The sequence below is a fragment of the Clarias gariepinus genome, chromosome 20 (assembly GCF_024256425.1).
Source record: "Clarias gariepinus isolate MV-2021 ecotype Netherlands chromosome 20, CGAR_prim_01v2, whole genome shotgun sequence".
Classification (NCBI taxonomy): domain Eukaryota; kingdom Metazoa; phylum Chordata; class Actinopteri; order Siluriformes; family Clariidae; genus Clarias; species Clarias gariepinus.
This window is the reverse complement of record NC_071119.1, coordinates 20,619,511-20,635,342: the sequence shown is the minus strand read 5'-3', so window position 1 is coordinate 20,635,342 and position 15,832 is coordinate 20,619,511. Positions and strand designations below refer to the sequence as shown.

Here is a 15,832-nt window from a genome sequence, read left to right as displayed (position 1 = left end):
ACATTCTCACTGTTCATAAAACTCTCTTTCTGTGTGTGTGTGTGTGTGTGTGTGTGTGTGTGTGTGTTTGAGACTTGTTGTCACCATCAAAATAGCTGCAGTAATGTCTCCTCTTGCACCACTGGGTCTGCTGATGCGCATTTGTTTATTTGTTTGTTTGTTTGTTTGTTTGTTTGTTTGTTTGAATTCAGTTGAATGAAAAGAGGCAGTAGGAAGAGATAAGGCACAAATACAGAGCATTCTCTACTGCCTGCCTCCACCTCGCTATTTTAATTATCTGATAGCATGCACGGAGTCAGCTGAATATAAAAATGTGTGCACACACACACACACACACACACACACACACACACACACACACACACTTACATTCTGTGCTGGCTTAAACACCAAAAACAATGACAACATGTGAGTAGGTTGAACACCTCTATAGTGAAAAACAGTAAAGTAATAACGCATTTATAACACACCTGTAAAATAATAAAGTCTCATAAAGTAATAACAACTTTATATTTAACAATAATAAAACAATAACACACCTACGTAACGTTATAATCACTAATAACACACTGGATAGTATTATGACATTAATAACTCACACATTTATGCTACTCTCTCGTTTACTTGCTCACACACACACACACACACACACACACACACACACACACACACGGTCCAGGGTGTACTGTGAAGGTAGTGATGTGTGAGAGAGTGACCTTTTCCAGAATGTAAATTTAATGGGGGAGAAGAAAAAGTTTCTGTGTGTGTGTGTGTGTGTGTGTGTGTGTGTGTGTGTGTGTGTGTGTGTGTGAGAGAAAGTGAGAGAGAGAGAGAGTGAGTGAGTGAGGTGGGTTGTGTGCAATGTGACACTTCAAACTGCTTTAAATATGCACCTGTGTAAGAAGTACACGAATACTCCGTGTCAAAACTGAATCCGTCACCAAACAAAACACTTCACACTCTGTGTTTATGTTTGTCTGGGTACGCACGTGTTCAACTTACTGATCAACTTACTGATACACACACACACACACACACACACACACGGTATTTTCTACTTCAGCTTTTACTACTGAAATAAAGAGAGGGACAGCTCATGCCTCCTTTTCACTGAGTGACAGGCACATAGACCCCGCCTCCTTTACCTATAGTCTGTGTAATTTGTATAAACTGTTAATAGTGTGCAGTGTGTAATGCGTAGTAGGCTGAATATAAAAAGTGTATAAATGTCATAATAATTATAGTGTTTATAATGTGAATAATGTATAGTTAGTATAGTGCATTAATGTACAGTCTGTGTACAGTTTATAGTGTATATTCTGTGTACAGTGTGTGATGTTTGTGTATAGTGTATTGTGTACAGTCTGTGTACAGTGTGTGATGTTTGTGTATAGTGTATAGTGTACAGTCTGTGTACAGTGTGTGATGTTTGTGTATAGTGTATTGTGTATAGTCTGTGTACAGTGTGTGATGTTTGTGTATAGTGTATTGTGTATAGTCTGTGTACAGTGTGTGATGTTTGTGTATAGTGTATTGTGTATAGGCTGTGTACAGTGTGTGATGTTTGTGTATTGTGTATTGTGTATAGTCTGTGTACAGTGTGTGATGTTTGTGTATAGTGTATTGTGTATAGTCTGTGTACAGTGTGTGGTGTTTGTGTATAGTGTATTGTGTATAGGCTGTGTACAGTGTGTGATGTTTGTGTATAGTGTATTGTGTATAGTCTGTGTACAGTGTGTGATGTTTGTGTATAGTGTATTGTGTACAGTCTGTGTACAGTGTGTGATGTTTGTGTATAGTGTATTGTGTATAGTCTGTGTACAGTGTGTGATGTTTGTGTATAGTGTATTGTGTACAGTCTGTGTACAGTGTGTGATGTTTGTGTATAGTGTATTGTGTACAGTCGGTGTACAGTGTGTGATGTTTGTGTATAGTGTATTGTGTACAGTCGGTGTACAGTGTGTGATGTTTGTGTATAGTGTATTGTGTACAGTCTGTGTACAGTGTGTGATGTTTGTGTATAGTGTATTGTGTACAGTCTGTGTACAGTGTGTGATGTTTGTGTATAGTGTATTGTGTACAGTCTGTGTACAGTGTGTGATGTTTGTGTATAGTGTATTGTGTACAGTCTGTGTACAGTGTGTGATGTTTGTGTATAGTGTATTGTGTACAGTCTGTGTACAGTGTGTGATGTTTGTGTATAGTGTATTGTGTACAGTCTGTGTACAGTGTGTGATGTTTGTGTATAGTGTATTGTGTACAGTCTGTGTACAGTGTGTGAAGTTTGTGTATAGTGTATTGTGTACAGTCTGTGTACAGTGTGTGATGTTTGTGTATAGTGTATTGTGTACAGTCTGTGTACAGTGTGTGATGTTTGTGTATAGTGTATTGTGTACAGTCTGTGTACAGTGTGTGATGTTTGTGTATAGTGTATTGTGTACAGGCTGTGTACAGTGTGTGATGTTTGTGTATAGTGTATTGTGTATAGTCTGTGTACAGTGTGTGATGTTTGTGTATTGTGTATAGTGTATAGTGTATAGTCTGTGTACAGTGTGTGATGTTTGTGTATAGTGTATTGTGTATAGTCTGTGTACAGTGTGTGATGTTTGTGTATAGTGTATTGTGTACAGTCTGTGTACAGTGTGTGATGTTTGTGTATAGTGTATTGTGTACAGTCTGTGTACTGTGTGTGATGTTTGTGTATTGTGTATTGTGTACAGTCTGTGTACAGTGTGTGATGTTTGTGTATAGTGTATTGTGTATAGTCTGTGTACAGTGTGTGATGTTTGTGTATAGTGTATTGTGTATAGGCTGTGTACAGTGTGTGATGTTTGTGTATAGTGTATTGTGTATAGTCTGTGTACTGTGTGTGATGTTTGTGTATTGTGTATTGTGTATAGTCTGTGTACAGTGTGTAATGTTTGTGTATAGTGTATAGTCTGTGTACAGTGTGTAATGTTTGTGTATAGTGTATTGTGTATAGTCTGTGTACAGTGTGTGATGTTTGTGTATTGTGTATAGTCTGTGTACAGTGTGTGATGTTTGTGTATAGTGTATTGTGTATAGTCTGTGTACAGTGTGTGATGTTTGTGTATTGTGTATTGTGTACAGTCTGTGTACAGTGTGTGATGTTTGTGTATAGTGTATTGTGTATAGTCTGTGTACAGTGTGTAATGTTTGTGTATAGTGTATTGTGTACAGTCTGTGTACAGTGTGTGATGTTTGTGTATAGTGTATTGTGTATAGTCTGTGTACAGTGTGTGATGTTTGTGTATTGTGTATAGTGTATTGTGTATAGTCTGTGTACAGTGTGTGATGTTTGTGTATAGTGTATTGTGTATAGTCTGTGTACAGTGTGTGATGTTTGTGTATAGTGTATTGTGTATAGTCTGTGTACAGTGTGTGATGTTTGTGTATTGTGTATTGTGTATAGTCTGTGTACAGTGTGTGATGTTTGTGTATAGTGTATTGTGTACAGTCTGTGTACAGTGTGTGATGTTTGTGTATAGTGTATTGTGTATTGTGTATAGTCTGTGTACAGTGTGTGATGTTTGTGTATAGTGTATTGTGTATAGTCTGTGTACAGTGTGTGATGTTTGTGTATTGTGTATTGTGTATTGTGTATAGTCTGTGTACAGTGTGTGATGTTTGTGTATAGTGTATTGTGTATAGTCTGTGTACAGTGTGTGATGTTTGTGTATAGTGTATTGTGTACAGTATGTGTTCAGTGTGTGATGTTTGAGAGAGAAAATAAACACTCATTGCGTATAGTGTGTGTATGGTGTATAGTCTGTGCTTAGTATGTGATTTTTGTGTAAGATGTACTGTGTATAGTATGTGTATAGTGCATAACCTGTGTATAGTGTATAGTCTGTGTACAGTGTGTAATGTTTGTGTATAGTGTGTTGTGCACAGTATGTGTATAGTACATAGTCTGTTTATAGTGTATATTCTATGTGAAGTGTAAAACCTGTGTATAGTGTATGATGATTGTGTATAGTGTATTGTGTATGGTTGTGTATAGTCTATAGTGTATTGCGTATAGTGTGTGTGCTTAGTCTGTGATGTTTGTGTAAAGTGTACGGTATATAGTATGTGTATAGTGCATGACCTGTGTATAGTGTATGATGATTGTGTATAGTGTATTGTGTATAGTCTGTATATAGTCTATAGTGTATTGCATATAGTGTGTGTATGGTGTATAGTCTGTGCTTAGTATATACTGTTTGTGTAAGGTGTACTGTGTATAGTATGTGTATAGTGCATAACCTGTGTATAGTGTATAGTCTGTATGTATACTATGTATATTCTGTGTATAATCTGTGCATATTGTGTAATGTTTGTGTATACTGTATAGCTTTGTAGTGTGTATAGTCTGTGTAATGTGTGATGCCTGAGTATAGTGTATAGTCTATGTATAATGTATGGTGTATTGTGTATCATCTGTGTATAATGCATTGTGTATTGTGTATAGTCTGTGTAGTGTATGATGTCAATAGATAGTGTACAGTATAGTCTTTGTATAGTGTATAGTGCACAGTCTGTGTATAGTGTGTGATGGTACTATAGAGTGTTTAGTGTGTAGTCTGTGTATAGTCAATAATGTATTATGTATAGTCTGTGTAGAGTGTATAGTCTCTGTATAGTGTATAGTCTGTGTATAGTCTTTGTATAGTCTTTGTATAGTGTATTTAGTCCGTGTATAGTGTATAGTCTTTATATTGTGTATCGTCTGTGTAATGTGTAATGCCTGTGTATAGTGTATAGTCTGTGTATAATGTATAGTGTATTGTGTATAGTCTATATAAGGTGTATAGCCTGTGTATAGTGTATTGTCTGTGTAAAGTGTACAATCTGTGTATAGTCTATGCATAGTGTATAGTCTGTGTAGTGTGTGATGCCTGTGTAGAGTGTACAGTCTGTGTATAGTCTATGCATAGTGTATAGTCTCTGTAGTGTGTGAAGCCTGTGTAGCGGTTATTATATGCATATTATATAGTTTGTATATTACATTTACAGTATGTATAGTATTTTTTATTGTGTATAGTCTGTGTAGTGTGTTTATACTGTGTAGAATGTCTAGTCTCTCTATAGTGTGTATTTTATGTATAGTCTTTATAATGTATAGTCTGTGTAGTGTGTACAGTGTGTATAGTGTGTTTATAGTGTACACCTGGCCATCATGAGGAATATAAAGATGATGAAGTGTACAGCTGACTTGAGTGTACGGTAATCACACTTATATTACACTCTTGGCAAAGATCAGCACAGCGTCATTAAAAATGAAGACACAGAGGGACAGATGAGGAGATGAATGGAGAAGCCTTGGCAAGGATGAGAATTAAACTGTTGTGTGTGTGTGTGTGTGTAAGAGAGAGAGCGAGAGAGAGAGAGAGAGAGAGAGAGAGATGTGTGTGTGTGTGTGTGTGTGTGTGTGTGTGTGTGTGTAGGGGTGTGTGCGCGCACCTGTGTGTGTGTGTGTGTGTATAGGTGTGTTAGGATGCTTTATGTCGCTGTTGGCCGTCTGGCTGTCATCCTGAGTAAAAGGCGGGTCAGGAGGTTAAACACCGATCTGTAACATCCACTCTGTTTCACTGGGTTCAACTTCATGAATATTCCACACCAGTGTTTCTCTTTCTCTCTCTCTTTCTCTTTCTCACACATACACACACACTCTCGCTGTGTGTGTGTTAGCCCTGAATAGCCATTCACATTCTCAGAGCCAACACACTCACTATAAACACCCACACAGCTCTGAGGAAGGGGTGTGAATGTTGTCATTAGTTATAGCAACTAACACACACACACACACACACACATCTATAAAAAGTCTATTTGTAAAAAGTTAGCTCTGACCGGCTATCACATGGCGTGAACGTCACACTACTAAGGATCACGTCAGAAATATGCGCGAGACAGACGCCAGGCGGATGACGCTACCACACAGACAGGGTAACTGAATTCACGCTGGCTGAAGACACGCGCGGGATGGAGAGGTGCTTCCAGCACGGAGAGAGTCTTAATTAACACGAGAGGGTCCTCGGCTCGTTAAAGCTGTCCTGTCTCCTCCTCATTAATGCAGCCTGTAATTAGTTGGAAATGAAAAGCAGGAACTGAGCTGAGAGCCGTGATGAGGTCACCACCACCACATGTGTGTGCGTTATTTAATATCTTTTTATTTCCATCCATCCATCCATCTATCCATCCATCCACAAATAACCACTTTCACCACATGCTGCATATCGCTCACACTCTTTCTGTTTTTGTTTCCTTTCGAATCGGATCGCGGCCGACGCAGAGTGCGGTCAAACTGCGATTTAGGTCCCGGGTTCGATTCCCGCGTCAGGTTTGTGTGCATGAAGTTTGCATGTTCTCCCCATGCCTTGTTTCCTTTGGGTTTTCCGGTTTCCGTCCACAGTCAAAAGACATGCAGATTAGTGTCCCCTAACTGGTGTCCCCTAATTGCCCGTAGCAAGTTAATGTTTACTGGAGGTCCCCATGGTCACCATAGTCCCTAGTTTGATGACAGACGTTCCTACAGTGGACAGATGGATGGATAGATATGTGTGTGTGTCAACATTTCCTTCTGGTATCACACAACAAACTCAGTCTTCATTCCGCCCCCTAGAACAGGGACCCATTATTAAAAAAACGAGATAGCGAGAGACCCAGGCGAGATTGAAGCAATGTCTTCCGTTTCATTCCTCTCCCTATTTTCTTCCTTTCCTCCCGCTCTATCTTTTTTTTCTAGCCTACAGTCCTCGCAGGGAGACTCCTGCCATTTATCATAGCAGCATCGAGTGGGAGTTTTTTGTCCTCCCCTCTCCATCTCCCTCTCCCTCCTCCTCCTTCTCTCTCTCTCTCTCTCCCATTATAGCATCTTCACATCATCACCAGCACCAGATTGCATTCCTCCATCCATCATCAATTCCCTTTTTTCTTTTATCTTTCCCTCTTTCCCTCTCTCTCACCCGAGTCGGATCTTCCATCAGCCGGCAGGAGAAAATGCAGCGAGCTAGAAGAGGGATGGTACGTGCAGGTAAAGGTGCGTGCCCACATAACACAACACACACACACAAAAACACACGCACAGTTTGGTGCAAGGGAAGTGTTTGGCAGATGGCGAGAAAGGAAGTGGCCATGTAAGATGGCGCCATGCCCGACACACACGCACACACACACACAAACACACTTGCTGAACACACCTTGTTGAGCTTGTGGTTTGTGTGCTTTAGGACACATTTTTAAAATGCTACCTAGCTAAATTTATGGGTCAAATCAAATGAGAGACGTTTTTTGAAAAGCTTGTGCCAATCACATGACCTATGAGATAAATCCTGGTGAACTGTAATTGTAAACCTTATCCAATCAAAGGCAGCTCTGGAATCCCTCTCTCTGTTGGTCTCTGACGTTGTCCCAGGTCTAGCATCACGCTTTACATGAAGGACGTCTGGTTTAAGAATCATGGACTTTGATTTATGATGGCATTTGGCAGACACCCTTACATTTTTATCTTATTATACATCTTAGCAGTTGAGGGTTAAGGGCCTTGCACTAGGCCCCCAAAGGTAGCAACCTTGTGGTGGTGGTGGTGATAGGATTTAAACCTAGACCTTTCGTTTGGTAGTCCAACACCCTAACCACTGCCCCCGGGGGAGACGCCGGGTCTCTACAGATGATGAAATGTCAGTGGGGAGTGAGCTAATGATGAGATCGGCAGCCTAAAGGAGGCTTTGCTGCGTCTTCGACTCGGTCTCTTTGGGACACCTGGAAGGATTGCTAATGACATCACAACTGATGTGTATAATAATGGAAATGTACACATCTGTCTACATTGTCTATGCCTATCTCTCACTCTCTCATTTTGCTGCTTTTACATTCCATCCAGAGTAGTCTAGTGACACTAACTGGACCCCACAGCGAAAACAGAACCTTCCGTACCGTACTGTCTGTTTCCATTTTCCACAGTGAAAGTACAGTAGAACGAGGTTAGTAGGACAAGTCCAGTATTTCCCCAAACAAAGCATAAATAAGTTTATTGACAACCACCCAAATTCAGTCACCCACCCATTTTTTAAAACCTGTCCAAGAGGACAGGAACCATGCCATCCATGATCGATGAACCAGTACTGGACAATTCCCTCCTGTACCTGGTTATTCTGTTACCGTGAGAGCGGTGCACTGAGGGGCATCACTTTAAGGGATGTCATAGACCTGTGGGAAACACTGCAGCGACGACATTTTCAAAAATATTTGTTTGGTTATTTTAAGACCTCCAGAAGGATTTCCCCCTAATGTGACCTCACATGAGGGAATCCCCTCCTTCAGCTTGTTTGTCCGGGGATCAGGAGTAACTCCGTTTCCGAACGCTCATGCTTGATTGGTCCTTAAAGCTCGGGCCAATAAAATCGCACTGCGTGACGAGATGCAGCGGGTCAGCGGGTGTGAAAATACCGTCGCTGGAGAAGGAAGACGTTCTCCTTTTATCCATCCTCGTTGATGCTGCTAAGAAAAAAAAAACGTGGGTTCGAACGCTCGTGCTAGCCGAAGGACTCGATTAGCTCGAGCTTGTGCGTGTCTCTCTGTTCTACACAGAGTTAATTAGCTAGATGGACTCGCTGGCGTGAATATTCATGAGCGGGTGTACGGAGTGGACTGTTCATTTGCATAGAGATGTTAAAGCTTCTCCCTTGAGAAGCTCGTACGAGAGATTAAGAAGAGATCAGGACAAGTGCTTATCCGCTGCGTACAGTATACCGCGCGTGTAGGTTGGATTTTTTTTTTCTTTAATTTGTCTCATCCGACTGTATAAATATACAGTACCTTTGTGCACGAGCAACAGGGCAGTGTTGACTTTATAACAAAATGAAAGTCATTGTTACACATCCGCCATCGCGATCACTCCGAACGCCCGCACATTAGCCGCGATCTGCTTTACCATATGCTCCAGTGCTGTGCCAGGCATGCACATGTGTGTGCCAACCGTAAGCTGGCCAGACTAAACATCTGGCAACGTGTGTGCTGGTCTCATAGTCATGAGTGAGTGTGAGAATCTGCCATCCTCTCTCTCGCCATCTCATTTTCTCCATCATGTTTACACCTCAGTCTCTCTCTCCACCCGCCAGTTTGGCGGTTTTGTGCTTTATCGACATCGCACTTTAAACACGACGCCAATGCAATTATGGTCCTTCGTGACCTGTATACACTCTCTCTCTCTCTCTTTCTCTCTCTCAATCTCTCTCACACACACATACACACACAGTAGAATTCCTACTCCAACATCACATATTGAAATGTTGTACTCTTTAATTAGTTTGATTTTGAATGCACTGAGTAAAAAAAAAAAAAAGGTCAAGATCTCTCAACAGTTTCAGCCTTCGCCACATCGGCTCTCGGGCCGCCCTCGCTTTTCACCTTTTTTTACTCATTTAAATTCAGACTCTCAGGACAAATTTTAGTCTTTAAATACTAATCTTTTTTTAATATATAGAAATATATAATTTTTTTTGCATTATATAGTTATATAAACGTATCTCTGTTAAAGAGTATCCATCTATCCATCTATCAAACCCTACATGTTTAAGACACTCCATACAGCAAACGCTGAATATAAACGAGAGAATTATGTAGCTGTCTCTCTTTCTGTCTCCGTCCTTTTTTTTCAGATCTTTCCGATAGCAGGACTCTTAATTACACCTGCATTGTTTCCGCAGCAGCAGAACATCGGCGAGGTAATTACACGTGGCGCTCGGCGCTCCTGAATGCCCACGGCTGCAGCTAGCGCGCTTTCTTTATCCGCTAACCTCAAAAAAAGATATTGCTGCTTATACCGTAACGCTTTTACCATCAGGAGACATAGGAGTCGATTTAGACACCTACTTGTTATACATACACAAAGTATAGGAAGATAGAATGATTTCAGGACGAGGATGTCAGGCGTTTGATCGAAATTCCGTCTAACACTTAACGATGAAACCGAGGAAGCTTGTGTAAAGGATTCTGATGCTAACTGTGTGAGAATGCAGCGGTATTAAAACCTATCGCGATGACACGACGGTGTATGAGTCAAAACACAATCAAGCTTGTGTGTGGAAAGTGTGTGTGAGGGTGCCAGCTGTCCTGTGTGTTCACTGAAGGATGAAATGAATTGTATTTAAATAAAATTAGCATGCAGGCAAGCTAAACGCAGAACTGCGGCAAAAAGGAAATGCTAATTCGGAGCTGCCTGGAAGCCGAATGCAAATTGAATCCAATCGTAACAATCATTTACATTAGAGAGGACACGAATTAAACACGGGTTCACTGCGAGTCACCTACGCTGAAATATCAATACCATTACGAAATGTCAGAGCGGCGCTAAGTGGTCTTACGCAACGTCTGAAGGCTGAGGCACGCCGAATGAGCGGGATGGTACGCCAGATGAAGATTAAAGATCGCGGCACGTACAGTATATAGAAGCGCTGATGAATTAGCATTGCGTTAATTCATTGTGTTTATGAAGCGTAATCAGCTTGTTTATTAGATGTTGCATAAGGACCAGGAATAAGGCGATGTGAGGAATTTATTGTCAAAAAGTCAGAGACGAAATATAATCCATTAAAAAAAAAAGTATATATATATATATATATATATATATATATATATATTAAATACAACCACACCCGCCAATCACGATGCAATCTGACAAAAATACTTCTAGTGTATGTGTAATCAACAAAACATTTTTTAAATATTTTTTTAAATTAAATAGGTTTTTTGTTTATGTTGTTCTGTCATGGCAGTGATCTCCACCCCCTTTTTCCTTATAAGGAAATACATACAAGGTATTGTATATATAATTTCTTTAATGCAGGACTGTATAATGAGGATAGCCAGAATATAAAAATATTTGTATGCTCTAAAAAAGGGGAAAAAAAATCTATTTAAGTGACAGATTTAAATCATGCATACGCGAACAATTTGTAAAATCCGGTCGGTCGCTTTAAGTGACATCACGACAAATTTACTGCATGATGTAGCTTTTATTTGTCATTGAATAACATAAGATAGGTACATACGTGTACTATATTGTATATATAGTATGTTACATACATATATATATTTGTCGTTAACAAAGGTGTAAGCCGAATTACCATTTATAAAAAAACTTCATACACACAGTACAATGATGAGACTCTTAGCCGTAAAACACCATGCTGAATGGCGCAAACGTAAAAAAAGGCTGTATATTGGTGATTTATCATCCCGGCCGAAGTGGTTCTAAACCCACTTAAGCTGTTCATGTGAAGATTTTACATTTTAAGTGGAACACCTGTTTTTTCAAAATCGAGGGATAACGTGCCACCGACTTGTTGGACAGACGCATCTCTTCGTGGGAACTGTACATACGATCATTCACCAACGCCACTTGTGCATTACAGGCACTCGGCTGGGAGTTATCGCCACATCCCGTGTTCTGTCCTGAAATTGCTCCAGGCCATTTCCAGATGTTTTGAAGCATTTAAGGAGTTCCTGAGAGGCCAGCGCTTCAGACATAAAGCTCCAACATATTGAAAAAACGTTCTACCTCTATGGTATCCAAACACTAGCAATAACGGGAGTTTTTACGCTTCTGTACAATCAAAAGTCCAGGTTTGTTCTCTGATATACACCATTGTATGTTTTGTACACCAAAATTGTACACCATTGTTCTCTGATATAGACTGTCATGGAGGCATCTGACTTCTAATGCGAGCTGAAACCCTGCAAAACTTTTTCAACATCCCAAATTATGCTAGCTGTAAAAAACACGCTACACCTATGAATTCCCCATAAACATAAAATATTAATGCATTTATGATCGATTTCGGATTTCCATTCCACGCCATACCAAGCCCCGACAGTATGATTACGCCGACCTACATCTTCCCTTAGACGCCCTCATGATTGCTTAGTGATACCTCAGCATCCGCGTTAAACCGAATCCTAGTGAAAAAATCCATGCGCATTACACAAGCAATTCTACGGACTCGATTTTCGTTCACGCACACTCTCTCTCTCTCTCACACACACATACACACATTTCTCTCACAGCAGCATCACTAAACCTGACATTTGAGGTTTAATAGGCTCGGCAGGGAAGCCTTTCTTATTTCCGATGCTCAAATAGTGTGTCGTAGCGTTTAGAGCTCATATGTCTGCTCGAGAGGTGTGAGAGGTGCGAGAGAGAGAGAGAGAGAGAGAGAGAGAGGCAACAGTACCAACAATGAGGTCTGTACTAAGGTGCGAGCGTGGCCCTCAAAGTTCAGTAGCGCAGCATGCTAAATTTGCAGCTTTCCTGCTGAGTCATCGGTTACTAGCTAACACTACATAATGCAAATCTAAATAAATAAAGCAAGGACGGTTGGAGGCTGCATTACATTCTGTGCGAGCTGTCTGTCACTAACGAACAGATGGCGCCTTAATTAGTGGAAAAGAGAAATCAAACTTCTCGTCGACGGAAAAAAAAAAGGATGAAAAGAAAGCGTAATCAGGAAACGTAGCGGATAATGTAACGGACGAGGACTCTGATCAGGGGCAAAAGCGGAAAAATTAAAAGGGTTGATGTTGAAGATGTAAGCTTGATTGACAGCTCTGTATCTGGAGATGCTTGATTCATGTGGGCGGTTCAAGCTGGACGGAAAAAAAAGAAAAGCAACGCCTTATTGAGGGTTTATGAGGTGAATGTTAATAAAGTCTAAAGCTCATGAGAGCTTGATCGCTTTATGTGTTTTAGATGATATAGTATAGTTAGGCCACACCCCAAATTTTGGTAAAAATATGGTAAAAAATCATCTGATCGTAGCGTGTCTCAGTATACAACCTGTGATGAATGACTACGTATAACATTTTTTATCGTGCCATTATTTGTTTAACAAAAAATGGAGCCAAAATTTTTTTTTTTTTTTACGTCGGCTATATTTACGTAATGCTACAAAGTAACCCAATGATTGTAAATCCACCGTTAGCAACAATTATGTGAAGGTATAAGTTTTGTTCCATTCTTATTTACAAAACTCTTCAGTTCATTGATGTTGTTGGCCATTCGCTTACAGTACGTCAACTGGACTTTAAATAGACCAGCCTTGTTTGTTTTTATTTTTAAACCATTTAGAAGTAGAATAACTAGTGTGCTTTGGATCATTGACCCAATTTCGGCCAAGCTTTAGCTCTCGAACAGATGGCTTCACGTTTGCCTTTAGAATTCTTGGTCAACTGCAAGGCTGCAAAACACACCCAAATCATCACCCCTCCACTGACCCAAGTATGAGGTGTTTATGTTGAAATGCTGTTTGGTTTTTATTGGCATTAAGGCCAAACAACTCCACTTGGGTCTCATCTGTCCATAGAGCATTGTTCCAGAAGTTTTAAACAGAAGAGACTCGGCTCCTACCAACCTTTCCAAGCAAACCATACTTGTTCAGTCTTCTTTTAATTGTGCTGTCATGAACTTGCATACTCAATGAGGGCTGTAACATCTCTTGGATTGTTTATGTATTTGTATTTCTCTGAGGATTGCACGGTCTAAACTTGAGGTGAATGTGCTGAGACGTCCATCCCACACCATGGGAAGATGTCTTAAATTCTTTCCACTTATGAATAACTGTAGAACGCTAAACTCTGAAGTGTTTGGAAACCAATTTCCAAGTTGAAGCGCAGAAACAATTGTTTCTTTAAGACCATTGCTTACGTCTTTGTGTTCATGTACACCTGAATGCTTCAGACCAGCAAACTGCCAAAACTTTGTCTTTTTTTTTTTTACACACCAATGAAAGCATTAAGGGGGTACTTAGTATTGCTCACGTTTCCCCTCGCCCCCTTTTAGCTATATTGTTGTAAAATAAATAAAAAGTTGTTAGTCTGAGGTTGTAATTTTCTAATACTGAGACTCGCTTTGATTTGCAAATAACCTTATTACACAAAAAAACATAGAAGAAAAAGAGGGGGCACTAACTTTTACACAAGACTGTACTGTAGCTTGAATGAAAAGAGTCAGATTTCTACAAAGATCTTGATGTGTGTCTGCTGTGCGTGTGTGTGTGTCTCAATTGTGGACGGCATATTGTACATTTTGTATGTTGTACAACTCGAGCAGCAGGTGTTTCGCGAGAACGTGTAGGCGGAGGTGCGAGAATCTTTCTTGATCCGCTCCAGCTTACCCGTTTTGACACGCTCCCTCCCTCTCTGTCTCTCTCTATCTCTCCATTCGTTTCTGCTCTCCGCGTCCAGCGTTTGATGGAGAACGGGCGACGCGGACACATGCTTGCTAAACAGGAGCCGTAGACTGGCAACTGCTGAAGGCTAAAACTATGACAGCATGTCTGGCTGGGATCTGGTGACCGTGAGTCTGGGCCCTCGTAGCCAAAACACACACATGCGCACACACACACACACACATACACATACACATATGCACTAGTACTTTGTTTTGGCCTCAAAATAATTAACCTCTAACAGCTGCCAACAATCTTTTTAGAGATGAACAGCTGGTGAGACAGAGAAGGTGAGAGGAGGTGGGAATGCTGAAGAGAGATAGGGCGAGAGAGAGAGAGAGAGAGAGAGAGAGAGAGAGAGAAAGAAATAAAAATGAGAACAAATGAGATAAAAAGCTGCAAATTAGAAAACAAAATAATGACACAAAGCGAGAGAGTTTAAGAGGAAAACATTTGAACTAATCGGCAGTTCGCTAATACCTACCGTTTACCCTTTTGCTGTGTTCAACGCTAAATCTGTGATGTCGTTTCCTGTCCGTGTACTTCTCATTCACATGAACGCTAACACATTGAAATCCTTATATTATCTCATAGTCATCAAGTTCTGCTAAGATATTATTATCGCTAAAGGAAAGTGCTAACTTCGCTATCCTGTAATAATACGAGTTGTCCGGCTAGCCGCCTCTCAGGAGGACGGGTACGCTCTCTCAGGCTGACGGGACGACTCCAGGAAGACGGATGTGTTCATCACTGAAAGATGTTTTTATAACTTTGTGCAGGATAGCTACATGTTAGCCTGCTTCGTATATTGTCTTATACTGGAGGTCTCGTCTGAGATGAATGGAACTGAATGTACTGATCATGACTGTAATATCAGTGTGTGTGTGTGTGTGTGTGTGTGTGTGAGGCACTGTAATGAGGGACTCACTCTCGGCATGCGTGAGAAGCTGTAAGGAGGCGAGCAGCAGCAGCAGCAGCAAGGTTGGCATCGTGATGGTTGGCACGTGTGCTTCAGCAGCCTGGATGGCACAATCGCTGCGAGTCTCCTATTCACCTCTCACAACCTGCAGACCGACAGACAGACAGACAGACAGACAGGACCATGGGTTAGCGATTAAACAAAGCAGCTCTCTGGGATTTGTTAAACGGTTACCTCCATTAAGTGGTTGGGTTATAATGGACGACCTGTAAATGATATTTCCAGTCCTGTAGAAGACATAGATGAGTGAGACACTCTCTCTCTCTCTCTCTGTCTCTCTCTTTTTCTTTCTCTTTCTCAGACCTAGTTTCGTCGCTTTATGCTCCTCATTAGAGGTGGCATAAATTGCAGTGAGTAAATTTTTAAAATGTGCTTAGCGCAGCTTTAAAATTCTAATAGAGCAATTATAACACAGATATTAGATTTGACACCTTTGTTGACTTTACTGCCGCTCAGTCATAATTCAGGAGCAATTCTTGTTAGCGTTTGGCTTCTGACATCAACCTCAAGGAATCGAGGGCAAGATTAATTATGTCGCTTATGGGTGAATTATGAGACGGGAAAATCTATTAGGAGACAAAGATTACACTCAGGAGACGCGTGACGTACAGTAACTCTAGAC

General features: G+C 40.7%; 1 protein-coding gene across 10 annotated transcripts in view; it reads right to left on the bottom strand.

The window, feature by feature from the left end:
• The window catches only part of LOC128508646 (receptor-type tyrosine-protein phosphatase delta), a 387,353-nt gene that overhangs the window by 110,994 nt on the left and 260,527 nt on the right, over positions 1–15,832 (bottom strand). For all 10 annotated transcript variants that reach the window (XM_053480054.1, XM_053480055.1, XM_053480056.1 and 7 more), the window contains exon 9: positions 15,160–15,295. In XM_053480054.1, coding sequence (XP_053336029.1) covers positions 15,160–15,220 — 61 coding nt within the window. In that variant the 5' untranslated portion in view covers positions 15,221–15,295. The remainder of the gene's footprint in view (positions 1–15,159; positions 15,296–15,832) is intronic.